This window comes from Delphinus delphis, chromosome 15, assembly GCF_949987515.2.
Source record: "Delphinus delphis chromosome 15, mDelDel1.2, whole genome shotgun sequence".
Taxonomy (NCBI): domain Eukaryota; kingdom Metazoa; phylum Chordata; class Mammalia; order Artiodactyla; family Delphinidae; genus Delphinus; species Delphinus delphis.
In genome coordinates this window covers 22,220,134-22,248,013 of record NC_082697.1, presented here as the reverse complement: position 1 = coordinate 22,248,013, position 27,880 = coordinate 22,220,134, and the positions used below count along the sequence as shown (strand labels likewise).

The 27,880-nt window shown below is 54.7% G+C and overlaps 1 protein-coding gene across 2 annotated transcripts in view; it reads right to left on the bottom strand.

Annotated features, from left to right (window-relative positions):
- Window positions 1-27,643, bottom strand: part of MTCL2 (microtubule crosslinking factor 2) — a 67,078-nt gene extending 39,435 nt beyond the window's left edge. For both annotated transcript variants that reach the window (XM_069541471.1, XM_060030827.2), the window contains exons 1-3: window positions 27,067-27,643; window positions 6,863-7,087; window positions 23-181 (exon numbers count right to left, since the gene is read on the bottom strand). In XM_069541471.1, coding sequence (XP_069397572.1) covers window positions 23-181; window positions 6,863-7,087; window positions 27,067-27,138 — 456 coding nt within the window. In that variant the 5' untranslated portion in view covers window positions 27,139-27,643. The remainder of the gene's footprint in view (window positions 1-22; window positions 182-6,862; window positions 7,088-27,066) is intronic.
- Window positions 27,644-27,880: the final 237 nt, after the last annotated feature.

The following is a 27,880-nucleotide window of genomic DNA, read 5'->3' as shown; positions in this document are numbered from 1 at the left end:
CCGGGGTGGACGGGGGCCTCACCTCTCTCGGCCGCTCCAGCTCTGTCTGCAGCACCTGCTTGGCCAGCTCGGTCTCAATGAGCCGCTGCCGAAGCTCCTCATTCTCCTCCTCCAGCCTCGCCCGTTTCTTCTCCACCGCCTCGAGCTCTTTATGCAGCCGCACGGAGATGTCCTTAGAGACCTGAGCAAAGGTGGGTGATGAGCAGGGCATGAGCAGGCCATCCTACCTCTACCACAGAGCAACCCCAGCGTAGGCAGGTACTCTCATCACCCCCACTTACAGAAGAGGAAACTGAGGCACAGAGAGGTCAAGTAACTCACCAAGGGTTGCACAGCCAGGAAGTGGTAGAACCAAAACCCAAACCCAGGCACCCTGTGTTTCCCATGTCCACATCATAGTTCAGCTCCCAGAAAGCCTGTTCTTAGCAATGCCTTTACTTTTATCTGAGCCTTTTGATGCTTCCAAAAGCCTCTCCTGTCCACCCTCTTGCCCAGTTCTCACCAGAGCTTAAGACAGGGCCAGAAGATCGTTTTATTTATTTTTTTAAATTTAATTTTATTTATTTATTTTCATACAGTGGTTCATTAATATTTTCTTATTAGTTATCTACTTTATACAAATTAGTGTATAAATGTCAGTCCCTATCTCCCAGTTCATCCCACCACCACTACCCTCCAAGAAGATCATTTTAAAGAGAGGGGAAACCCAGAGCAAGATGGGCATCCCCAGAGACATCTGAACCCCATCTCTGCCAGTGACCAGCATACGTTCCTGGGCAAATTATTTCCCTACTCTGGGTCTTTCCTTTAACTACAAAATGGGTGCAATAATAACAGCACCAAGCTCACGGGCCGACAGGAGGACTGCATCGGCTCTTGCACAAAGGCCTGGCCGAGTGCCTGCACAGTGAGCGTTGGGTAAGTGGTAGCTGCTGTTGGGAGGCGCTGAGCCCAGAGCGGGCATGACTTGCTGGGGGTCACAGTGTGACACAGACCATGAGGCCTATTTCCAGTTGTCTGGGATACAGAACATGCCCCCAGTGACAAAGGCTGGGCAGATGTCCAAGTCATCCCTACAGAAGGAGCTAATGGAGCTGCAAACTCCAATCCCGGTTCCAGGACTCTGCTGCAAGAGCACCCCGTTTCCTTGAGGACCCTTCTGTCCTGTCCCCTGCTGGCTGGGGTGAAAGGTAGGAAAGGGGGTCTCTTCTCTGGGGATGAGGAAGGCCCTTCTGAGCTGGTAAATCACAACTAGCCCCCATCCCCAAGTGGACTAAGTACTAGCATTTGTTGAATACCTGCTATGTGCCAGATTCATTCCTCTTCACCCCAACTCTGCCCCCATTTTACTGGCAAGGAAACTGAGGCTCAGAGGGCAAATGACTTGCTCAGAGTCAAACAGAGCTAGTGTGGGCCAAGCTGGAGGGAGCTCAGGGGCTTTGGCTGAAGGGCCAGCGTGGCCCAGGCTCCACAAGGGGTGTGAGGGCTTTGCCAGCAAGAGGTATGTGTGGGGCAGACAGCCCAGTGCCTCGTGCCTGCCAGTCTCGGAAATGGCTGTGGCACCTCCTCCCTGCCGGAAGGGAAGAGGGCCCTCCCTGGCTCTGCCTTCTGCGGGCCCAGGCCCAACTCGGCACGGACCCCTTGGCAGTGTGCAAGGCAGGCCAGGAAGAACAACGGCCAGAAAGGAAATCGAGCCCTGCCTCCCCCTCCTCCCTCCGTTGCCCACTGCCTCTCTCAGCCCCCTGAAGACCTCCTAGGACAGCTGGAAGCTGGCCCACGAGGCTCCTCCCACAGTCTCTCTAGGCCACCAAACCCTCCTCATCCACAAAGTGGGGGGAGCAATCCCTCACCAGCAGAACGAGGACTTCGCAGGTGGGAAGACTAGATTCAAGCCTGATTCCAGCCCTCACTGGGTGTGTGACCCAGGACAGGTTATTTAACCATTTGAAGTCTCGGTTTCGTCATCAGTAAAAGGGTGTTGATATAGCCTAGTCACGAGGCCTGCTGTGAGGAATAAAAGACATAGTGCTTGGAATCCCACTACTGGGCATATACCCAGAGAAAACCATAATTCAAAAAGACACATGCACCCCAATGTTCATTGCAGCACCACTTACAATAGCCAGGTCATGGAAGCAACCTAAACGCCCATCGACAGACGAATGGATAAAGAGGACGTGGTACATATATTACAATGGAATATTACTCAGCCATAAAAAGGAATGAAATTGGGTCATTTGTAGAGATGTGGATGGATCTAGAGACTGTCATACAGAGTGAAGTAAGTCAGAAAGAGAAAAACAAATATCGTATGTTAACGCGTATATGTGGAACCTAGAAAAATGGCACAGATGAACCGGTTTGCAGGGCAGAAATAGAGACACAGATGTAGAGAACAAATGTATGGGCACCAGGGGGTAAAGCGGCTGGGGGTGGGGTGGTGGTGGGATGAACTGGGAGATTGGGATTGACATGTATACACTGATGTGTATAAAATAGATAACTAACAAGAACCTGCTGTAAAAAATAAATAAATAAAATAAAATTCAAAAATTAAAAAAAAAAGACATAGTGCTTGGGCTGGTGGCTGGAACATAGCAGGTGCTCAAAAGTATGATTTTTAATGCATTGTCAAGATTACTGCTTCACCTCTGTGCACTGATTTCAATCCAGGTTGGCCCAACACCCCACAACCTCACTCTTGAGTTTAGTGTCTGGGTGTTCAGCCCCAGGTCCCAGGTTTTAGGCTATTAGGTCACCCAGTGAGTCCCTGTCCTGACCAATACTCCATTCATTCATTCATTTATTCATTCATTCATCTGCGTAGCCCCTGGGGGCAGGAGTGGTGGAGCACAGAGGTCCAGGCCCCAGGCCATGCCGGGGCTCCTTCATATCTCACAGGGTCTGGCACACACTAAGTGCCTAATAAATGCTTGTTGGATGAACAAACAAATCCAAGACCCCAGCAAGCAAAAAGGGAGGGGAATGAAGGAGTGAATGACTGAAACATGGGGAGCTGCACATGCCCTAGTTTGGCGGGGGGTGCTCCCCCCAACTGCCCACACCCCCAGATGTCCAGAGAGGGCTGTGTCCCTGACTGGGATGCGGGATCAGCTGCTGGGAGGAGTGGGGGCTTCTCTCCTAACTATGCTCCCACCTGGGCCAGCTCCTCTCCACCTGGGGTTCACTCCGTCCCCACCATGGCCTTGACCTGGGCAGGTGACCCACTCCCCACCAAGAAGCCATGATCCATGTGGATTCCTGGATCCTCTTGGGTTCATGAGTGACTCTATGGATTTCATCCCTTCCGTGAGTCCCCAGTTGCCTTCTGCCCCATCATCCATGGAACCCCCTTCTCCAACTGCTTTCTACCCCCAGGGGTGCTCTGTTAAGAAGGCCTAGCCCCAGGCAGCTTACAGAATTCCAGTGTGGACAAAAGAGCCCTTAATCTCAGATCCCCACAGAGCCCTGTGCCCCTGATGGAGGTCCACAGAGCAAAGAGCATGCATGCCTGGAGGGCAGGAGCCTGGTTGCCTGCGCCTCTCCCTTTCTCTCTCTGAGCCTCAGTGGTCCTGGGCCCCCTGGCTCTCCCAGGTAATCAGGCAGAATCAGCTGTCGCTCCCCATGCACCCACCACATGCCTTTCATCCCCTGGGAACGTGCTTTGAATATCATCCCCACTCTGAGGCTCAGAAAGAAAAGGTCATTTGCCTGAGGCCACACAGCCAGGAAGCTACAGAACCAAGGTCTGAAAGCAGGTGGGTCAACTCTGGAGTCTTGCTCTCAGTCTGAGCCGCTGTTGGCCTGAAGCCTGAAGACACATTATATTAATATCAATAATAAGAGTATTAAAAATAAGTGCAACAGTGGGCTCACTGTGTCAGGGGCTCACGGGGCCCCACCTGCCTGTCGCATTTGATCCCCTCATGATCCTTCCAACTACCCCCAAGGTTGGGGGGCTGAGATACTACAGGAGGTGAAGCAGCTGCAGCTTCTGGAAACCAGGGCAAATCCCCAAAGCACAAACAAATGCTGTCAGCCATGAGGTCACTGTTACAGCGCTGGGGTCTGGCTCCTGCCAAATGCAGCCAGCAGCCTCCGGGCCACAGCCACCTCGCTCATGGGCCCCTTGGCTCCTGGGCCTAAAGCTTTAAGGGGTCTCTGTCACTCTGAATCCCCAGGGTGTGGGATAGGAACCGTCACTAAGGAGCACCCCCTGTCCAGGCAGCATCTGGGTCCTGTGTGGCGAAACCCTCCCAGGAACCCCGGGAGGGTAGGAATGTTACCCGCATTGTACAGATGAGGAAACTGAGGATCAAAGAGAGAAAGTAACCTGCTCAGGTCACCCAGGGATTAAACCCAAAGCCAGAACTTTTTCTTCAGCAACATCTATTTCTAAGAATTGTTTTACCGGTGTGTCCTCGGGCCTCCCACAAGAGTCCCTTCAGGTGGGAATTTTCATCCCTGATTCCCGGGACCTGACGCCCTCCTACAGGATCCCAAGCCCTGAGGGTGGGGCCCGGGAATCTCCATGGTGAACAAACCTCCAGGCTACACTTATCTACCCAGGGAGGTAGAGATTCTGGCCCCCTTCTCCACCGTGGTCCAGCCATTTGTCCCACTAGTGCCTTTTAAGTTCTTCTCCTGAACAGTAACACGCCAAGCAACATCTGCTCATTTGCTGAGGGAGCATCCCGAGCCGGACTCCGTGCTCAGCACGCTCTTTACTTGAGCTATTTCATTTTAGCCTCACAAAAATCTCTACAGGTAGAGACTTGTTGCATCTCCATTTTCCACATGGGGAAACTGAGGCTCAGGGCTGTCAAGGAGTTTTCCCAAAGCCACACAGCAAGCAAGTGGTAGAGCAGGTCTCTCCCCCTCCCCACCCCTGCCCTCCTCATGCTGGACAATGTTCCTGCTGAGCGTCTGTGGGTCCTGCCGGCTGTGAGAACCAGCAGACAGTGAGAGAGCCTGGGGGTGGGGGTGAGGGAGAGGGAGGGCCGAGGCCTGAGGTTTCTTTCATGGCACCCTCACCAGTAATCTACCTGCTTGCTTAAACCACTGGGGCTGCAAAAGCCCTGGAGATTCAGCTGCTCGAAGCCCTCCTTTTAACAGAAGGGGAAACTGAGACTCTAAGAGGCGGCCTCACGCCTGTCTACTCTTGCTGGCACGGCGAGTCGGAGGGCCCCCGGGGATACCCTCCCAGGCAGCCTCCAGCTCCCTCCACACTTGGGTCTCTCAAGCCCTCCCAGGCGACGCCAGGGAAGTCAGCGTTCTGAAAGCCTCCAAAAAATGCCCCAGAACATCCCAGCACCTGGGACACAGAGAGGCGGCCAAAGCTGTCCAGCCCAGGCCAGTGCGGATGAGCTCAGCGCTCCAGCTGCAGGCACGGGGACAGGAGGGAGGGAAGGGGCCAAGCCAGCTGCTGATTGGCTAGTTCAAATCCCAACAGAAGGGGCCGCTCCCTTCCGCCCAGACTCCAGAGGGCCTCCCCCCCTCCCCATTCTACACACACACACCAGCTGCTCTCAGCTCCTCCCACAGAGCAAGCCAGCTAGTCTGCTCCCAGCTCCAGCCTTCCTCCACCCCTTCCTCATCTAAGGCTGACTTTTCGGTGTCTTCGCCCCAAAGCCCCAAACTCAGATTCCTCTAAGCTTCCAGGGCTCTCCCTCACCCCACACCCTCTCGATCTGGTACCTGGAATTTGAATATTTGTAGAACAATTTATCTCAAGAGCTGCCTTCTTAGGTACAGGTACACTTTGGCCTTGGAGATACAACCTTTCTGAGCTGTTTCCTCACTTGTACAGCAGACCTACAATCCCAATGTGCCCACAGCGCATGCAAGACGATGGGAGACGCAAAGGCCGGTGTGGATCTGGTGCTCACTCTTCACCTCCCCTTACAGGGGCCCTCTTCCTTCAACATTCCTTCTTCCACCTCAGGCCTCACCTCAGAGGTCACCCCTGCAGGAAGACTCCACAGTCCCCCAGGCTGTGCCAGATGCCCCTGCCCCCAGCTCCTACATCCCTGGATAACACTGGGCTGAGTTCTGAGAGCAGGGTGCTGCGCCAGGTCCCCTGGAGTTCTCAGCTCCCAGACCAGGGCTCATACAGACAGGCAGAGCAGACTTCTCTTCTGGAAGCCCCATCTGCCGGCCTCCAGGCCGTCCCTTTCCTGCTCTCTGAGGCCAAGATCAACAAGGTCAGGCAGCAAGCATGGGAGGCCGATAAGTTTGTGCTCTGCCAGCTCCATGGAGGGTCACGTGAACTTGGACAGGTACTTCCTTTCTCTGAGACTCACTTTCCTCATCCGGAAAATGAGAAGAAGAAGAAGAATTACTAGCTAACCTTTTCCAGTGCCTACAGTGACCTCTTACCTACCTGATCTCATTTGATCCTCATAGAACCCTGTGAGGCAGGGGCTGCCATTACACGTGTTTTACAGATGAGGAAACTGAAACAGGTGACTTGCTCAAAATCATAAAATTAGGGCATACTGGAGCCAAGATTTAAACCAGCCTTATTCAACTCCAGACGTTCACTACTCTCCATCAGCACAAGAAAGAAACCTCCATGGACTATGCACGGATAACTTGGAGCCCAGCACCAGGTGTGTGGCTCGTACTCACACAGCAGCTGCTGTTAGTAGGTATCATCTTATGATACCACTTTGGGACGACCGTGGTAGACGGCCTGTCAGTTCCTAGGGATCCCCATTTTACAGATGAGGATGCTGAGGCCCAAAGAGATGATGGAACTTGCCCAAGGACACATGAGGAGGGAGCTGACCTGGGCACTCAGGCTCATGGTCCGACCCCCCAGAAAGGGCACCTGTGAGGGTTGGGAGGGCCCTGGGCTTACCTTGACGTCCTGCTCCAGGCCACGGATGAGCTCGCCGTCCACCTGGCCAGTCTGGGCAGCGCGGAGGCTGCGGCGCTCAGCCTTGCGCAGCCGGTACTGCAGGATGCGACAGGTCTTGCTGGCCTGGTCCAGCTGCTGCCGCAGCTCCTGCAGCTGGTACACATCCTCCTCCATATAGACGTCCCGCATCTCCAGCATCTCTGCCCGCAGCTCCTCAATCTCGTCCTGCAGAGGGAAGGAGAGGTCAGGTCGCTGGGCCCTATGGCAGTGGCCAGGGTACTGGAGTGCAGGGCACACTCGATGCTGTCCTAGGCACACCTCAGGGGGTCTGGGTGTGGCAGACCGCGTAATGGGCCCCCAAGATGCCCATGTCCTAATTCCCAGAATCTGTGAATGTTACCTTACATGGCAAAGGGATTTTGCAAATGTGATTAAGTTAAGGATCTTGAGATTGGGAAATTTTGCTGGATTATCTGGGTGGGCCCAGTGTAATTACAAGCATCCGTATAAGAGGGAGGCAAGGGGCTCAGAGCGGGAGAAGGCGATGTGGCAGAGGTTGGGGTGATGTATGTTGAAGATGGAGAAAGGGCCATGAACCGGGGAATGCAGGCAGCCTCTAGAAGCAGGAGAGAATGGATTCTCCCCAGAGCCTTTACAGGGATGGAGCCCTGACAACACCTTGGCTTTCAGACTTCTGACCTCCAGAATTATAAGATAATAATCTGGGATTGTTTTTGTTGTTTTTTTTTTTGCTGTATGCGGGCCTCTCACTGTTGTGGCCTCTCCCGGTGCGCAGCACAGGCTCCAGACGCGCAGGCTCAGCGGCCATGGCTGACGGGCCCAGTCGCTCTGCGGCATGTGGGATCTTCCCGGACCAGGGCACGAACCCGTATCCCCTGTATCGGCGGGCGGGCTCTCAACCACTGCGCCACCAGGGAAGCCCTGGGATTGTTTTAAGTCAAATTCGCGGTAACTTATTATAGCAGCAATAGGGAAGTAATACACTGGGGAAGCAGAAGAGGCTCATTCAACAAGCATTTATGAACACCAACTGTGTACCAGGCTCTGTGCAGGCACAGGGGGTGGGGAAGGAGAGTGGTGACCAAGACAAACGTGGCCCTTTCTGTATTGTCTGCATGGAGCCCCAAGTCTCATTGGCAAGACCCACAGTAAACTGAAAGATAAAAAAACCCCTCAGATACTGTTAAGAGCTGGGAAGACAAAAACCCAAAAAACCAGAACCAAAACACCTGGGTAATATGAAAGAGTAATGGGGGAAGGTGCTATGTTAGAGGACGAGGTCGGGGAGGCCGCCTCTCAAGGGACCTTTGAGCTGAGGCAAGAAGGAACAGCCATGCAGAGAGAGAGGCAGGGAGCAGTGTGTGCAAAGGCCCAGAGGCAGGAAAGAGCTCAGTGCGTCAAGATACAGCAAGGCAGCCAGGGTAGCTACAGGGGTCAGTTGAGGCTGGGGAAACTGACAGGGGTCAGCCATCCAGGGCCTTGAAGGGTTGAGTAAAGAATCTGAGTCTGGGTTTTAAGTGGAGGGGGTTGAGGGGGATGACCTCACTTCCTCAGGGCAGCTCCTGACCACCTCTGTCATCAACTCCCAGATGTCCTTCACTTCTCCTTTGTTATCATGGGTATATCAGCAATTCTTCATTTAAGAGTTTGTCTCCCAGAGAGACCGTGAGTGCCTGGGGGGCTTCCCCACGTCTACCTCACTCCCCGCTGTACGCCCCACACCCAGCACAGGGCCCAGCATCCTGCAGGCTCCCAACAAATACTGAGTGCACGGAGGCATGTCTTGTTATGTAAACAATCACAAAAAGACATACCAACGCGAAACAATCATTAGCCACAGAGTGTAGGGGGATGAGTGGGGAGACCCAGGAGAAGAAATGGATGATTACTATATCTAACAGCAGGTACGAAAGCTGAGTCACAAATGGAAATAATAATATCTGCCCTTAGTGTGATGGAACGGATTAAATAAAATTGTACACTAAAAAGAGAAACCGATGGGCTTCCCTGGTGGCACAGTGGTTGAGAGTCCGCAGGCCGATGCAGGGGACACGGGTTCGTGCCCCGGTCCAGGAAGATCCCACATGCCGCGGAGCGGCTGGGCCCGTGAGCCATGGCCGCTGAGCCTGCGCGTCCAGAGCCTGTGCTCCGCAACGGGAGAGGCCACAGCAGTGAGAGGCCCACGTACCGCAAAAGAAAAAAAAAAAGAGAAACCGAGTCACAGGAGATGAATGACCTGCCAAAGGCATCCCAAAGGAGTCACAGAAAGCACCTAGAAATGGTGCTGATGGGAAAGCGGGGTGGGTCCAAGAAGCAAACCAACCAACCACTGTGCAGGCTCTGGAGAGGGACCACATCTGGAGAGCTGGGTTCACCAGCCCTCTGAGCCTCCCTTTCCCCAAAGAAAATGGGTGGCTCCCTACGGAGGAATGGCCTGCGGTTCCCAGCGCCCCTGAGACTGGATGGGTTGGCTTAATTCAGGGTTAGGAAGTGGCACCTTCAGGCTGGTTTTTAGTATGAAAGTTCACGGAGGTTTTTATATCCATCTGCACCCAGTTACTCCTGGGACTATTTCTCAAATGGTTCTGAACACAGGAAAGGAAGACAGAGGGGATGACAGGGTATCTGCTTCTCTCAACCACAACAGATACTGTCCCATTCCCACCAGCAACTGAAGGGTTTGATTCCCACCTGGCACCACAGCCTCGCTCCTAGTTGGGGGGGGGGGTGTTCAGCAGCACCCCGCAAAGTGAATGATTCTGCCTACATCAAGCTGCAGCGGAATGGTCCCCTCATCAGGAACCCCACCTCTACTCCAATGTATACACAGACGCAGTCTCCCCCCCATGCCAAGCAGACAGAACTAAAAGTGGAGAAGGAGGAAGTGGGACAGTCAATGATCACACCAGTTAAAGGAATGAGGAAGTGAGGGGTCCACACGCATTTCAGCTGGCGAGATTAAGGGAGCATAAAGGAAACGGCACTAAGGAAGTGTGGGCCAGTTGGCTAAATCCAAGCTAAACCAGCCTCCAGATGGGCCTATGTCCAAATCCTCACCATACTATTTACAGAACATGTTGACAGGGAGGATTTGGGGGTCGGAGTGGACCCAAAGTGCAGGGTGAGCCAAAGGGAAGTGCAGGGGATGCACAAGCTAATGATGCTGGGCTACATTAAAAGATGTATGAGGGCTTCCCTGGTGGCGCAGTGGTTGAGAGTCCGCCTGCCGATGCAGGGGACACGGGTTCATGCCCCGGTCCGGGAAGATCCCACATGCCACATAGCGGCTGGGCCTGTGAGCCATGGCCATTGAGCCTGCGCGTCCGGAGCCTGTGCTTCGCAACAGGGGAGGCCACAACAGTGAGAGGCCCGCGTACCGCAAAAAAAAAAAAAAAAAAAAAAAAAAAAAGATGTATGACATTTAGATCATGGGAGGTGACAGCCCACAACACAGGACCACACCCAGGGCACTGGAGTCATTTTTGGCGACCGCTTATTTTTCTAACTTTTAAATAACTGATTTTTTCGGGACTTCCCTGGTAGTCCCGTGGTTAAGAAGCCGCCTTCCAATGCAGGGGATGCGGGTTCGATCCCTGGTTGGGGAACTAAGATTCCACATGCCGCGGGGCAATTAAGCCCATGTGCCACAATTAGAGAGTCCGCGCACTCTAGAGCCCAAGTGCCACAACTAGAGAGAAGCCCATGTGCCGCAATGAAGAGCCCGCATGCGCAAAAAAAGAAAAGATTCTGCATGCTGCAACGAGGATCCCGCGTGCCGTAACTAAGACCCGATGCAGCCAAATAAATATTTTTTTTTAAAACTGATTTTTCTGTTTATAAAAGTAAATGACGGGACTTCCCCGGTGGCTCAGTGGTTAAGAATCCACCTGCCAATGCAGGGGGCACAGGTTAGAGCCCTGGTCCGGGAAGATCCCACATGCCGCAGAGCAACTAAGCCCGTGCGCCACAGCTACTGAGCCTGCGCTCTAGAGCCCATGCGCCACAACTACTGAGCCCACGTGCCACTACTACTGAAGCCCGCGCACCTGGAGCCCATGCTCCGCAACAAGAGAAGCCACCGCAATGTGAAGCCCGTGCACCGCAACGAAGAGTAGCCCCTGCTCACTGCAACTAGAGAAAGCCTGCATGCAGCAACGAAGACCCAACGCAGCCAAAACTAAATAAATAAATAAATTTTAAAAAATGTTAATCATAAAAAAAATTATTAAAAAAAGTAAATGACGGTCATAAAGACAGTTTTGAAAACAGAAAGCATAAACCACTCATCATTCCTCCACCTGGTCTTGAATCACAGTGGTTCTCAAAGTGTGGTCCCTGGACCAGCAGCATTAGCAACACTGGTGGGGGACTTGCCAGAAATCCTCACGCCCTGACTGAGAACTCCTGAATCCGAAACCCTGGAAATGGGGGCCCCTGAGTGACTCTAATGCAGGGTGTTTCCTTCCAGTCTTTTTTTTTTTTTTTAATTTATTTTTTGGCTGCATTGGGTCTTCTTTGCTGCATGCAGGCTTTCTCTAGTTGCAGCGAGAAGGGGCTACTCTTCATTGCGGTGCACGGGCTTCACATTGCGGTGGCTTCTCTTGTTTCGGAGCACGGGCTCTAGGCACACAGGCTTCGGTAGTTGTGGCTCACAGGCTCTAGAGCTCAGGCTCAGTAGTTGTGGCACACGGGCTTAGTTGTTCCACGGCGTGTGGGATCTTCCCGGACCAGGGCTCGAACCCGCGTCCCCTGCATTGGCAGGCAGGTTCTTAACCATTGTGCCACCAGGGAAGTCCCTTCCTTCCAGTCTCTTTCCTTAAATGGGCAAGAGTCACATGTCTCAGCACACAAGTCCTCAGCCCAGAGCCTGGCACAGAGCGGGGTCTCAATAAGCATCTATTGAAGAAGTGAATGAATGAATGACCTTTCTCACATGAGCAGCTGTCTCTCCAGGCCTGCCCTTCACCACAGTCCATTTCTGCAAATGCAGGATGTTGCATTCATGCCAGCTCCATCTCTCCGTGGAGGCCAAGGGGGGGCCCAGGCCTCTCGGGGGCTTGTCCCAGCTGCAGGCAGAATGCGGTCAGCCCCTCCTGGCACCGTCCACGTGAGAGGGTGACTCCACAAAGGCTGAATTGTGGCCCGCACGCCTGGGTCTGCTGGGATGTGTGCAGCAGAAGCTGAGCTTTTGGGGTCTGAGGTGGGGGCTGGGAAAGGGGCTGCTGGGACATGGGGAGGGGGCTGAAGGTAGGACTCTGCTTCCCTCACTTGGACCTCACTGAGCCTCCCAGTCTCCCAGGACTTCATCCAGGGACTGTCTGATCCAACCGAGGGAGCTGGTAGGGAATCGCCAGCGGGTAGTGGGTGGGGAGCTCATGCTTCCCTTCAAAGACAGCTCAGTAGGGCTTCCCTGGTGGCGCAATGGCTAAGAGTCCGCCTGCCAATGCAGGGGACGTGGGTTTGAGCCCTGGTCCGGGAAGATCCCACGTGACACGGAGCAACTAAGCCCTCGTGCCATAACTACTGAGTCTGTGCTCTAGAGCCCTCAAGCCACAACTACTGAAGCCCGCATGCCACAACTACTGAAGCCCGTACGCCTAGAGCCCGTGCTCCGCAACAAGAGAAGCCACCACAATGAGAAGCCCATGAAGCCCGTGCGCCACAACGAAGAGTAGCCCCTGCTCGCCACAACTTGAGAAAGCTCGCATGCAGCAACAAAGACCAAACGCAGCCAAAAATTTTTTTAAAATTAATTAATTAAAAAAAAGTTTCCTCCATTAAAAAAAAAAAAAAAAAAAAGACAGCTCAGTGTCCACTGAGCCTCTCACCCCAGCCCCGGGGAAATGCAGAGAGAGGGGGCCAACACCACTGAACTACGCCAGCCCAGTGGCTATACAACAAGGTTGTCGGAGACCCCCCAACGTCGGTGGGGAAACCCAGACTTCATCCCCCACTGCAGACAGGAAGAGGCCACACTGCCCAGCAGTGTCCACCTCAGAGCCCAGGGGCCCCCGATTCTCAAACCGCACCCCCCCGCCACAGTCAGAAAGTCTGGACTGAAGAAGCTGAGCAAAGGTGCTCAGATCAGGTACAGCCTGCCAGGCCTCCAAACCCATCCCCTCCGGCCGCTCCTTCAAGGAAACCTCTCCTCCCCTTGAAGCTTACCCTGATTATTTAATCTGGACTGAGAACGGGGAGTGGAGTGGGGAGGACGGGGGACAGGATCGGGCACCCACGCTGCTGCCAGGGTAGTCAGCCTTTCCCTTTACAGAGAATGTTTATTTTGCTCTGATTATAGAGGTAATACCTGTTTATTGGGAAAAAAAAAAAGCAGATAGCTTTCTATCTCCTCCACTTTCCCACTGGTCTCTGCGTTAGGTACAAGCTTCTTACCCTGGAATCTGAGCAAACCCCTCTTCCACCGCCCCCCCACCCACCCCGGGTCTCCTCCCCACTTCTGTCTTGCCTCTGCCCTCCATGTCCAGGTACACCATGACGAAGAAATAGCCACCACCTATCGGGAAGCTCACTAATTACCAGGCCCAGTCCAAGCACAGTACGTGCACAATAGTTTGACCCCTTACCAGCTCTGTGAGGTAGGTAGGGAAAATGTTCCCACTTTGCAGATGAGGAAACTGAGGCTCAGAAGTTTTCCAGAGCTGCTCAAGCAAAGGAGCGGTGGAGTTGGAATCCAAACAAGCCCTGTAACCCTGGGCCAGTTCATCTTAACTGTGTGTTCTACTCCCAGGGTTGCTTGAGCTATTCCCTCTGCTAGAGAGCCTTTGCCAGGCTAACTGCTAACTTTCTCATCCTTCCAGAGTATTCCCTCCTCCCCCAATCTGATTCAAACCCCACGCTCTGAACTCCATTCTTCTTGTGCTAACAACTTTAGGTCACATTTGCTCGTCTTCAAGTCTATCTTCCCCAGGAGCTGGCGGGGAGGGCAGGTGCTGGGTCTGACTCGTGTCTGGTCCCCAGCACAGCCCTGGACAGGACATGGGACGGAGCAGGCACCCGTCACTGTCTATGGGTGGGTAGATGAATGAATGAAAGGAGTATGGCTTCTGCCCTGCCCAGCCTCTCTCACAGCCCAGAGAGGGCAGGCCCTCCTGATCCCAGCCCCAGGTCAGCTGCAAAGAGTCAGGGAGAGCCTAGGCTGCTCCAGGCCTCAGACCCCCATGCCACCTCAGGAGGATGGGCAGGGTCTCTCGAACCTCAGCTCACCCACCCACTCCCTGCCCACAAGTACACCTCTGTCCATCCTCCCTCACATCCTCTAATGACCCATGAGGTCAGCCTGCAGGAATCAGCCTCTCAGGGGCAGACCCGCTCCCTGAAATGGATTGGTTCCCAGGAATCCTGAGGGAATTGGCCAGGAAGAGTCTTTTGGTCCACGCTGGGCCGGAGGGCCAGACATGAGCTCACACTACCGCTAATAATAGCGTGGCATTGCATGGCAGCATGGGGCTTCACAGTTTACAAAGACATTCCATGTGAGTCATCTCACGGGTCCTCACAGAAGCCCCATGGACAGGCAGGACAGGAATCACCATCTCTGTTCTAGAGGCAAAGAACTGCAGAGGAGCACAGGGGAGGTGGGCTGTGTCCAGGGTCACACAGAGACACCTCCAAGCGGGACTCGGGCTGCAGACTTCACGCTCTTTCACCTGCACCAGAATGCAGTGAGTCCATGAACTTGGATGGGAAGGGAAAAAAAAAAATCACGTCTTTACTTTCACTAATGCTAACTAAAAATTAACGTTTCCTTCTATTCTGGACAAGCCACGGCTGTATCAGCAGTACTTACAGTTTCGGCACCAAAAGAAACCACAGATATTTTCATATCCCATAACAGCTGTTGCAGAAATGTCAAAATATTGTATACACTCATCAGTACTTTGAAATTACAGTAGTTAACAGACCTGTTTCCAGATCTTATGAGTTAATAAACACACATATTACTATATCATAATTTAAAAATATACTTTGATAACTATATTTCAATATGCTTGCTTTCCTTTATATTTTGTTTTAAACATTTAAAAACATTATTCTGAGAATTACTCTCAGCACATGGCGCAAAATAAGATGGAGTCTGTGTTCCCTCTGGAGCCGCCTCATCTGTGGGGTCTGGGTCGCCACCCCAGACCCTTGCTCTCCACCATCAGGGCATAAAGCTGGCGAAGCAGAGCTCCGCTTTCGCGCCACATTTAAAATGTTCCAGGAGGGACGTCCCTGGTGGCGCAGTGGTTAAGAATCCGCCTGCCAATGCAGGGGACACGGGTTCGAGCCCTGGTCCGGGAAGATCCCACATGCCGCGGAGCAACTAAGCCCGTGCGCCACAACCACTTAGCCTGCGCTCTAGAGCCCGCGAGCCACAACTACTGAGCCCCGGAGCCACAAATACTGAAGCCCGCACACCTGGAGCCCGTGCTCCGCAACAAGAGAAGCCCCCGCGATGAGAAGCCCGCGCACTGCAATGAAGAGTAGCCCCCGCTCGCCACAGCTAGAGGAAAGCCCGCGCACGGCAATAAAGACCTAACGCAGCCAAAATAAATAAATAAAAATAAGATTTAAATAAATAAATAAAGTGTTCCAGGGAATTCCATGGCAGTCCAGTGGTTAGGACTCAGTGCTTCCACTGCCATGGACCCCGGTTCGACTCCGGGTGGGGGAACTAAGCTCCTGGAGGCCTTTCGGTGCAGCCAAAACAAAATAAAATGTTCCAGGAAAGAATGCTTTCTTCAGGAAACCTACAGGAATGTAAGATGATTAATCTCTGCACAATGAGGACAGAAGGGGGCGGGGGTGAGATGTGGGGCTACTGGAACACTCGCAGTGACTCCAGATGCCTGGGTCTGATGGAACTGGTCTGGAAAAGCAGATGGTGAGGTCTCCTGACCCATGGGGCTGGAGGTGAAAGCGACCAAACACGAAGCCCCTCTGCAGAAACACAGCAAGCAGCAATGGGTGGGCGAGCCTCAGCAACAGCTCCCAGCTGGCCCACAGGGGACAGGAGGCTCCTGAAGGCGTGAGGAGGCAGCCTCTTACCAGCCACCAAGGAAGAGACTGTTCCAGCGCAGAGGTCCCCTGGCCAACTCCCTCCCAAGAGAATCAGCCCCCACAGGGCTAGGGTGGACCCTGGGAGGGGCCTGTTCACCCAGCGTCCCCAGGGAGCTCTGATCTGGGCCCTGCACACCACATTCTAGAAACCCTGGGATACTAAGGCTAGGTCAGGAGCAGGGAGCCGGGGTCTCAGCCCACCCAGCTCCAACGGGGACTCTGCACTGCCTGGGCCTCCTTCCATTCTGCATCTGTCTCCCACCTCCTCACTGCTCCACCTCAAATGCCACCTCCACCAAGAAGCCTCCCTGGCTACCTCGGAGCACAGCCGTTTTGTATGAACAATTAGTGAGTATCTCTGGTGGGCCCGATTCATCACCAAATCACTGGATTTAGTCCCCATGATGGTCAGTCTGCTCGCCACTAATCTGTTCTTCACTTAGTACATGGAGTGATTTTTTGTAAACTGTTACTCTCCTGTTTAAAACCCTCCAACAATCGCCAAAATCTGGAAACAACCTAAATGTTCCTCAACTGGTGAATGGCTAAATGGTGGTACATCCATATAATGGAATACAACTCTGCAAGAAAAAGGAAGGAAATGCCAATACCCACAACCACGTGAACGGAGCCCAAACGCATTATACTAAGTGAAGGAAGTCAGACTCCGTTGGCTACGTACTGTATTAAGCCATTTCCATGACACTCTGGAACAGGCAAGACTACAGGGACAGAAAACAGATCAGTGGTTGCCAGGGGCTGGGGGAGGAGGGAGGAACTGACTACAAAGGGGCACGGGGGAATTTTGGAGGTCGATGGTTCTCTGTCTTGATTGTGGTGGTGGTTAACAGAGCTGTGTGCATTTGTCAAAACTCATTTCACAGTATGTAAATCACCGGACTTGAAAGCAAAACAGAAGGCTGATCCTGCCTACCTGTCCATCTTCATCTCCCCCCATTCCTCCTCTTGTTGGCCACACTCTAGCCACTCGGGTCTTCTCCCCGCAGCCAGAAGACACCTTGCCTGTCCTACCTCTAAGCCTCTGCCTGGATTCCCCTCCCCTGCATCTCCCACTACCGGCTCCCCGTCCTGCTTGAAGCCTCCACTTAAATGCCACCTCCTCAGAGAAGCCTTCCAGACCCTTCTAAGCCCACTGTGTTCATCTCAACCCCGTGTTTCTTTCAAGGAGCGTATCACAGGTCCCAGCCCAACTGCGTCCCTGCCCAATTTCAAACCTTACCCAAATTTATCACCTCCTGCCCAGGTTCTAGGGACCCAACCCATCAATGGGCAACAGACCCAGGAAGAATGACAGCTGAGCTAAGGGACCCAGAACCTTCACTCTGCGGGAGCCTCTGCCTGGCCTGCCTTCTCCCACACCACCCTGCCCCCCACGGTCCCTCCCTCAGGCCAAAGCCCAGGCTGCCTGCCCATCTGCCACCCTGGCTCTGGCCCGGGCCACTCACCCTAGCCCGGAAGGGCTGACCTGCAGTTTGGGCCAGCAGTGGCCACAAGGGCGGCATGCCAGACCCCCGAGAGGCCAGGGCAGCCATCTGCTGTCCCTTCTGCCTGTCCTCCAGGGTGTGTCAAGGCTCCAGATGAGATCTTCACACTTGGACCCCAAGGAGGGCAGAAGGCTCTGCAGAGCTCCACTTTCCTCCCAGCTCCAAAGCCAAGACTGTGGGAGTAGCAGCAGGCAGAGGGGAACCCAGAGACACCATCCCTTCACAAGCAGGGACACTGAGGCCTAGAGAGGGACTGGGGACAACCCCATAGTTCCCCAGACTGAACAGAGTCAAGCAGGGAGGGACTCGGGGTTCCTGCCTCCCAGCTTAGCCTCATTGCCTGGAGGCTGGGCTCTAGTTTTAGGGGAGTCAGGGTCAAGGGTCCTGGAAGAGGAGGGCCAGGACCCCAGCCAGGCACGGCCATGCTACACAATGCCCCCTCCCACTGGCGTGGAGGCTGCCTGGTCCCAGTGACACACAGGGTCATGAGGGAAGACAGGGTCCTGAACTTACCTCTCTAACAGCAATAAACAGTAAGAGGCACGGAGCTCGCTGAGCACTCCCCCTGTGCCACGCACGTGCCAGGTAGCACACACTACCTCACTGCATCCCCAGCCACCCCACTGACTGGTGAGGAACTGAGGTCAGAAAGGTCTACTCGAGGTCACAGTTCAATGGCACAGCCAGGATTTGAGTCCAATTTGAGCTCCAGTAAACGAGACTAGACAGTCTCTATAATGGGACAACAGTGAGAATCGTAATAGCTAACGTTTACAAGGGTTTACCATGTGCCAGACACCTGGCTGAGATCTGAGTGAATGTCCGTTATCTCAATGACAGTCCCTTTGAGGAAAGTGCTATTACTCTATGCCCATTTTACAGATAAGTAAACAGAGGCTCAGGAAGATGAAGGCTCCAAAGGCAATCAGGAGTGAGCCTCCCAGATGTGGCACAGCTCTGTGCGTGAGACCACAGACACTCTCTCTGGTGGGGAGCTGTGTGTGTGTGTGTGTGTGTGTGGAAGTGGTGGGCAGGGAGGAGATGCCCGGAGAACACTGCCCACCAAGGCCAGGCCTGGCTTGTCACTGCCCCATTCCAGGCCTCACCCGCCAGAGCAGGGAGACCTCTGCAGTCCCTGATGCCTCTGGGGAGGCACTCACAGCGGGGACACCCGACAGCATCCCTCCTGTCCTTTCTCTGTTGACAGGAAGGAAGGCAGCTTTTGGATCTGGATGTGTTTAAAACATCCCCCAAAGGGCCTCTGGGCCACAGCCAAATCTCTGAGCAAAGAGCATCACGAGATCCCAGTCCTTCTGCCTCTTGCCACTTGCAGGCTGTGTGACCTCTGGCAAGTCCTTTAACCTCTCTGAGCCTCAGTTTACTTACACTTGTGTGAAAGGAAGGGGTTAAGTCCCACCCTGGTAAGATCCCTGCCCTCAGGCAGAGCACATGGGGGAGGGGCTGGAGTGAAACCTGTAATTATCCAATTAATAATCTAATTACTGTAGAGGTAAATGCCCCAAAGGAGCCTATAAGAAGCCCCTTCGTGTCTAACACAGGAGCCTGGCCTGGAGCTGAACACATGAAGGTGGAGGAGGAAACCAAGGGAGGCGGGAGGGAACTACAGTAAAAAGGCCCCCGCAGTGGGAAGAATGCAGGGATAGAGGCTTGGGGTGCATGGAGCGCTCAGAACTGGGGTGGAGCAGGGGTGAGGTGAGGCTGAGAAAGGCAGGACCACACAGGCCACCCAGGCAATTGGGCAGGGCCCAGGAGGGGTGTGGAGGGGAGAGGCTGATGCAACTGACCCAGAAGATTCCATGTGGATCTGGGGCAAAACCACGGGAAAGATGTTTAACTGGTCCAGCCTAGCCACAGGAGACCCAAAACAGTTTTTCTATTGGAGCCCGAGCTTCTCTTTGCGGTGCAGGCAATGGGAGATTATTCACCCCAGTCTTAGAATGTGGGACCCCAAAGGCAGCCCTGCATCAGCAAAGGAGTATCAGCATCCCCATTTTACAGAGGAGGAGACTGAAGCTTATAAAGGCAAAGCTCATAGAGGAAAAGGCGGACCTTAGTAATAACCTTGGCTGCTGGTCAGGCCTCTGCTTAGAACTTAGCCGAGCCCCTCCCCTGGGGAACTCTCTCTGCCCCAGCAGCTACACAGGACATGGGGATCCCTCCCTTCTGCTGTGCCCAGGACAGTGCTGGATGTGCCATATACCTGAATACTAATCTCCCAAGTGCTCTGCAAGAAAGGGATTAAGTTCCCATTTTACAGATAGGAAGACTGAGGCTTGATGAGGGGGCCTTGCACATGGGGTTCATGTACAGGGAGGAGGTGACAAAGCAAGGTTTGGCCCCAGACCTGATCCCAAAGGTGGAATTTGTCCACCTTCCTCCCGAGAGGCCCTGGGGCCTTGTGTCCGGTGCTACAGACACATGGAAAGGAGGCAGCTCCTAGCTCTGCTATAGGTCAACACGGCCCCCTCCCAGCAAGGTGTTCACAATGCCTCGGCTCAGTTCGGCATCCAGCGCCCTTCCCCAGCAGGCCCAACTCCCCTTCCCAGCCTCTCCCTCACCACTGCCACCCCCAACTCCCTCCAGCTCTTCTGTTTTAAGCCTGCAGCCGGCCTGCAGCCCACCTGCAGACCCTGATCACTGCCTTTCCTTCAACCATGCAACAAATATTTATTGAGTCCCTATGATGTGCCAGGCACGGTCCCAGCAGCTGGACACAGAGGCAGTCATTCAAGGCTAACTCCTCCACTCTAATGCCTCCTCCTCCAGGAAGTCTTCCAGGTCCCTCCTCTGAGTGCCCACATGTCCTCCAACCTTCTCTATCCTGGCCTCCTTTTCCCAGGCAGAATCAGGCACCCTTTAGGGATGGCAGTGGCATGGCCCTCCACAGTCCCCAGCAAAGGGGGAGGGGGAGGAGGCGGGAGATGAGGGCAAGCAGGAAATTCCGAGGAAATTAGAAGGGAGTTGCCCCTGGGCACTGGCAGGCCTGACAATTGCTCCATTTCACTCAGTTCATTGGGCCCAGGCCCAAGTGCTGCGTGTCCGGGGCCTGAGGGCCTTTGGTGCCTCTTCTCCACCTTGGTGACCTGCCAGCCCCTTATCTGCCTACATACCACTCAGCCCCAGCCAGGCTCCTAGGACCCCCAGATCCAGAAGATTGCCAAGTCAAGCCCCTGCCACACTCCTCACTGTTCCCAGCAGCCTAGTGGAAGGAAGCCTCGTGGAGGAGCTAAAAACAGTAGTTTGTACACATGAGCTCCAGGGAGACACGGGCCAGGATTTCCTGCGTTTCTGTGCAGCTGAAGTGTCACAGCCAGTTTGTGTGTGTGTGTGCGTCTGGGGAACCTGGTCTGTGGGTCTTTGGCTCCTGTTAGCAAATGCTACAGGCCTGACATCTGAGTGCCCTGTGCTCGTGTCCTGCTTCTATGTACGTGGCTACATGTCTTGCTCATGTGTGTCTCTTGGGTGTGTGTCTGTGAGCCTGGGTGTGCAAGGACCTCTGCTGCTTGCTCTCTCTGTGGAAGAGGCAGCGGGGGTGGCTGGGTGATGAGCTGTGTCTGTGCCCGCTGGGCAGGGGCGTATCCGTGGATTTCCGCGGATGCGAGCACCTGTGTGTAATGACTCTGTGTGGGTTTGTGTGTGCCCCCGCATATGCGTGTGTGCTTCCGATATGTCTGAGGGTGTCTCCAGGGACTGTCCATCTCTGGGACATGGCCAAGTGTGTCTGGGGGTGTGTAAGGGTGTGTTTCTGAGCCAGCAGTCTCCTAGGTGGTGTGAGTCTCTGTTGTGTCTGTTTGATAACTGCGGGTGTGATGAGACAGGAGGTGGTGTATCTTGCATGGGTTTGTGTACTTCTCTGAGCAGGCATCCTCCCTGGTAAGTCTGGAGGTGTGCTTCTGCAAACAGACAGCACAAGCATGTCCCTGGATGTGTACGTGAGACATGTGTGAGTAGTCGTGGATCTCTGAGCGCACGCTGTGAATATGTGTACCTGTGTTTGTGTGTGCAAGAAAGAGTGTGCCCAGGGACACAGGCCAAACCCCTCCGTAAGGAATGCTGGGAGCCCTGGTAGCTTCGTGGTCCCCCTAAGGCCTCAGCAGCAGCCACCTCACCTTCTGCATCTCATTCTCCATCTCGCTGGAGCTGCCCCCCGCCCCCCATGACAGGCGACCAGCTAAGGATCCTTAAAGACCCAGTTCTCAGAGCAGCTTCTTTCAGGCCACCTCTCAGCTGCCACAGGGAGGGCTGGGACTAGCCAGGAGCTTTGCTGACCATGGTGACCACTCCTCCCCCCCCCACAGTGACAGATATACTGGAGTCCTCCCCCTACAGCTCCCAGGAACTGAGAGCTTCACAACTTGTGGGTTACTGCTCCAGACACCTGGCACAGGGCCTAGAAGCAGGTATGGGAATGGTGACAACCAAGACAGGCACTAACATTTACTGTGCACTCGATCTATATCATCACTCGGAAAAGGGCCCCCATGACCCTGGGGCAGACATGCTTACCTCCCATTTTTCAGAAGGAAAAACAGACTCTGAAAGACTGAGAATCTCACCCAGAGTCACAAAGCTTAAAACTGGCAACACCAGGTGAGAACCCTGCTCTGTGAAACTTGGAGGCACAAGCCGCCTCTGGGAGAGGGTGGAAGAGAGCCTGGGGAAGGGAGCTCCTTGGGGTTGTCTAGTGAGGTTCCCAAGTACACCAGCTGTGCAGTCTCGGGCACATTACATAACCTCTCGATTTCCTCATCTGTCAAATGGGTCTGATATCAGAACCCTCCACACAGGATTGCTGTGAGGACTAAAGGACTTACTTAACCCAGAGCCTGGCACACTGGAAATGATCTAATTGTTGATAGCATTTGTGAGCAAGTACCACAGAAGGCGGGGGATCAGTGGTCTGGGGGTGTCCAGGCCAGCTCTAACATTCCAGCACTCTGGATTCCAACCTAACCATTATCTAACCCTTAAGTCTCGATCCAAACCCCCATCACTTCCTCCAAGACCTCAGAGCCCTGGTCCCAATCACACTTTCTACTGGTGCAGGGTCATGTACACACACGCAGGCACATGTCCCCCGCACGCCGCCTGCAGGCTCCAGGTTCTGGGCCCCAGCAGATGTCATTCTCTACTTGCTCCCAACAAGTCTTAGCCTGGAGCCCTGCACACAACAGAATTCCTCTCAACAATTTATGTCCCAAACTAGACACGCTGTTAGCAACCACAAGCTCATGCTCCAGTCGGACTGTAGAAAGAACAGGACCCAGGGTTAGACCAATCAGGTTGGAATCCCGGCTGTGTGACCAGGAGCCTCCATTTGCCCAAGTGTGCAATGGGAACTGGAGCGGAATTAGATGCTTCCTCTGGGCCCTTCTGGCTGACACCTAGATTGGCTACACTTCAAACACTCACACGTAGAACCTCCAAGGAGGTGGGGAGGCCTCGCTTCATGAAGCCCACTCAGCATGGAATGTGATCACTCCTTCCTGTCCTCCTCGGAGCAGCTCCTGATTTATCAACATCCTAAAGCTAGGGGGATCCACCCTCCTGGCTTCTCCCAGCTCCCTCAAGAATGAAGGCTTTGACATCCTAACTGCTCATTGGCTAACAATAATAACAATTCCCTAAACGATGCGGGATTTCGGGCTTCCCTGGTGGCACGGTGGTTGAGAGTCCGTCTGCCGATGCAGGGGACACGGGTTCGTGCCCCAGTCCAGGAAGATACCACATGCCGCGGAGCGGCTGGGCCCATGAGCCGTGGCCGCTGAGCCTGCGCGTCTGGAGCCTGTGCTCCGCAACGGGAGAGGCCACAACAGTGAGAGGCCTGCGTACCGCAAAAAAAAAAAAAAAAAAAAAGATGCGGGATTTCACTGCTTGCAAAATGTCTTCTTATCTATTCACACCTCCCTGATTCCTGAAAACAATCCTATGAAGCTGCCCAGGCAGGTTCCATCATCTTCATTTTATAGATGAAAAAAAAAAAAAAAGAGCTCAGAGAGGCCAAGTGACTTGCTCATGGCCACACAGTAAACAGCAGAGTCAGGTCTCTAGACCAGGTCTCTTCAATCCACACCAGGTGGGTTCCCAGCATGTCCTCAAAAGGTGCATGGGCAACAGTTAGTGGTGATGGGGAGATGGAAGACTTCAGACCACCAGGGTTTTGAAGGTCAAACAGTCCATGTGTCTGCCCTGCAGCCAAAGCTGTCTCTTAGAATCCTGGAACCTTAAAAGTTAATAACCTTCAGACTTCCTCGGCTGAGGTCAGGCAACTCAACTACAGCCTCCACATAAATATCCTCCTCAAGTAATCACAACCACCACATTTCGTGCCGTTTACCAGCTGCTTTCCACAAACCCCATGTCTTTATCCAACATGCAAGGTTGAATAACTCTGAATAACTCAACGGACAGCAAGCTCACTCCCTTCTCTGTAGCAGCTCCTTCTGTCGTCTCACTGAGAGAGAGCTGCCCCATTTCCACTTTTTCCACTCGGGCCCCAGAGTAAGCCTCATGCCACAGGAGATCTGCCATCACCCGCAAGGTCTTCCCCAGTTGATGGTTCCCAGGGCCGCCCGCCAGCTGGGAGGTGAGCTTGAGCAGGGCCCCACTGGACTCAGTGGGACTCAGCCCAAGGCAGCACGAGGCCTGCTGGGAACACACTGGGGATCTGAAGTCCTTCTCCTGGTAACTCAGCTCCTGCATCTTAGAAGCAAAGTGGCCCAGAGGGGCAGGAAACACATCAAGAGTACAGGTACTCTTACTCCAAGCCTGGCTGCCTGGAGAACTGGCTCTGGGACCTGGAACAAGTCCCCTCCCCACTGTGGCCACAGTTTACCCATCTGTAGAATGAACAAAACAACACCTCCCGTAACAGCCTCTACATCTATGGCCCACATTCAGGGCTCTAGATTTTCATCTTGCCTCTGTGAGGCTGGCAGCTGGAGAGAAGTTCAGGGACTGACCCATGTATACACAGTGTAACTGCACAGTCTGGTCCTGCTCTCCTCTCCATCCAATCTCCTTCCTCTCTCCAGCCTTGGCACTGATCCTCGAAATCCACGAGCTTTTTCCTACTTCCCTGGGCCTGGAATGGTCTTACTCCAGCTCCTTATTCAGCTGGCGCCATCTCATCCTTCAGCCCCTGGCTTCCCTTAGCACCCCCAGCCCCAGCTTCATGTGCTCTCGGCACACTGTGTCCTTCCCCACCCTTATCACGATCCGTACTGTGACGTAGTGTATGACTTGTTTAATCCCAGTCTCCCCCACTAGATGAACAGCTCCATGAAAACAGACACTTCGTCCTCGCCCATGGCCGTATCCTCAGAACTGCTCTAGTGTCTGGTACACAGTAGGCCTTAAATAAGTAGTTGGTGAATGAATGAACGAGGGGCCGGGACTGCTTCAGGTGGGGAGGAGGATCTATTCTGCCCCCATGGAGTCCACAGGAGAACATGATAAGCGCCCACGGAAATGTGTCTCATACCACTTGAGAACAGCAGTGATCGAAATTACCCTCATCTGAGGCTCGCTACATGCTAGGCGCTCTAGTGGTGTTTGCACACATAACTCATGGCCACACAGTAAACAGCAGAGTCAGGTCTTAAGGCTGGAAGACGTGTGATGTCCCTTTATACAACGAGGAAACTGAGGTCCAGAGACATTAAGTAACTGGCCCAAGATCACACAGCCAGGAAGGCACAGACCCCAGATCTAACAGTGGCCTAAGACCTGCACGTGAAGCCAGAAACACTGCGTGAATGGGAGAAATTGAGGCTGCACCCTGACCCAGGCAGTGGGAGGTCCCCAGCCTGGCCCTGGCCCCTGTGAGACCTTAGGCTCAATCCCCAGGCTTCTGGAACTATTTTCCATCTTAACAGTCATGGGTGGCTCATAGGGACTCCAGAGCTCCGCCTGCTGACTTCCTGGAATGAACAGGAGCCCACAGGGGTGGGTGCGTGAGACCCTAAAGCAGAGCTCTATGGCCCATCTTCCCTTGCCAAGGGGAGCAGTTGGGGCCAGGAGGCAGGAGTGAGGAGCTCGGGGTCCAAGTTTAGAGCAGCTCAGGCAAGGAGTACTGGAAGCAGCTCAGAGCACCAACTGGGCAGGGCCAGGCCTCCTTCTGGCTTGTCTCCCTCCTCTTACCCCCCCTCCACTTGTCTTCTCCTCACCACTGGCTTTTGAATACTATAGGAGCTGACTGAACCCCTGATTGTCAACAGCAAATGGGGTCTTTAGGAAGGCTTACCCTCTCAATTAACAGATGAGAAAACTAAGCCCTGGCCTGAGGAAAGGTTAGAGGCTAAAGGGGTAGATTATTCTGATTCAGACAGACCCTGTCCTTCTATTCTATTTAGTGACAACAGTCACTAAACGTACGCTGTATAGCAGATGCTGGGGAAAATAGGGAAGGGGAAACACAGTTAAGTAAGATCTTACAGACTCTAATGAGAGAGAAACCCTTTTGGCCAGAAGAGCTACAATGCGAAGCTAAGTGCTGCTGGGCAGACGTAAATTAGCAGAGTGCCGTGAACTCGGCGGCTCCTGGCCAGGTGTGCTCTGGGTACTGTGCCAGGACATCAACTAATAAGAGTAGGTACATTTCAGCCTCTTCCAAACCACGCCCAGCCAGTGGTGGCAGAACCCATGAAGCTTCCCAGGCCAATATCGACACACAGGGCTGGGCTGTCCCTAAAGCTGCCTCGGTGCCAGGCAGTGGGCAGACAGAGCCTGGCCTGCACCCAGCAGGTGCTAATGTCCACTGAAAGCGTGAAGGCCAAGCCTGCTCTCCCGGGGAAACTCTCAGGTCCCCACTGCGCCCCCCCAGAGGAAAGGCCCCTTTCAGATGTCAGTTTCCCTCCTCTCACTGGCAACATGGGAAGGAGATGGGCACTGCCGTGGGGCACCAGTGCAGCTGCTGCGTGCACAGGGCCTGTCCCAAACTGGGCAGAAGACAATACCCTGGGATTTAGGAAGCTGCCTCTGAACCGGTTCTCCCACGACATCATCCTCCAGGCTGTGGGACCGTTAGGGCGGAAGTCGGACTCTAGCCAAGGGGATGTTCCCAGATGTCAATGCTTTCAAACCGGACCCGCCCTGAAAGGCAGGCAGGGACAGGCCTGAGCCAGGAAAGCCCTGGGTAGAGACTCAGGATGGTGTTCTGGCCTCTCCTTGGCAGGGGATGGCCACAGGTCTCCCTGGCAGCACCGCACAGCAGTGCCTGTCCCAGAAAGGAGAGCCGCCAGAGGCCTAGCCTCTGGCTTGGGGGTGGAGGCTCCGAGCAGCTGCATCAGAGGTCCAGCCCCTCGCTGAGTACCCACCCCCATCCCAAGTACCGCATCTAGGCATCCTCCAAAGTACTTTTCTCAAGCTCCCCTTCCCAAATCAGGGTCCTTTGGGCAGTCTCCTCTTACAGGTTCCTTCCTCAGGAGACGGTGTCCCAGATACAACAGGAAGCGGGATGTGAGGGAGCCCCTGAGGGTTTAGGCCCCTTTCCCAGTTCGTGCGGTGGGACAGCGGGCCGGCTGGTGCCTCAGGCCGGTGGGGCTGACACCCGCGCCTCCCCGCGGCCTCCCTTTCCCGCACCAGCGCCCTCACCTTGAGATAGTCGTTTTCTGAGCGCAGCTCCTCCAGCTCTCGCACGAAGCCGCCGGGCCCGCAGTCCAGCATCTCCTCGGTGAGGTCGGAGAAGGCGAGCGAGGCACTGAGTGGCAGGCGGCTGCTCCCCACCGACGACGCGGCCACCGACGGCTCCTCGGGGGAGGCGGGGGGCCGCGGAGGCTGTTGTGCGGACGGCGCAGGCTGGGACGGCTGCCCGGTGCGGGCCCCCGCCGGGCCCCCGGCCGCCGACTCAGCGTCGCTGCTCAGCGCCAGCTCCAGGCCCAGCAGGCGCGCCTCCTCCGACGCGCAGTCCGACACCTCCGAGCTGCTGTCGGTGAGGCTGGGCGGCGGTGGCGGCGGTCGCGGCCCGGTACCCGGGCGCGGACGGCCCTTGGCGCGGACCCCAGTGCGGACACCGGCCACCCGGGTCCCTGAGCCCCGCGTCCCGGACGCCACCGCACGCCCCTTCTTGTCGGGCCGCGCCGAGGACGCGGCGCTGCAGGCGGCCGCTGAGCCCGGGCCTGGGCCGCGGCGGCCCTTGGCCAGCGACCAGCCGGCCACGTCCTTGGGCCGGGCCGGCGACGGCGCGCGGTGGCTCTTCTTCCTCTCCGGAGCGGGAGCAGGCGGGGGGCCGCAGCCCCGAGCCGGGGACTCCCCCGCCGGCACCTCCATCGCGGCCTCCCTCGGCCTTAGCGAGCGGCGCGCATGGCCCGGGCCCGCCCGGCCTCCGCGCCCCGTGGGAGGCTCCTGGCGCCCCTCCGGCCGCTGGGGCCGCGGCTCCTCTCGGCCCACCTCAGCCCCCCGGCTGCGC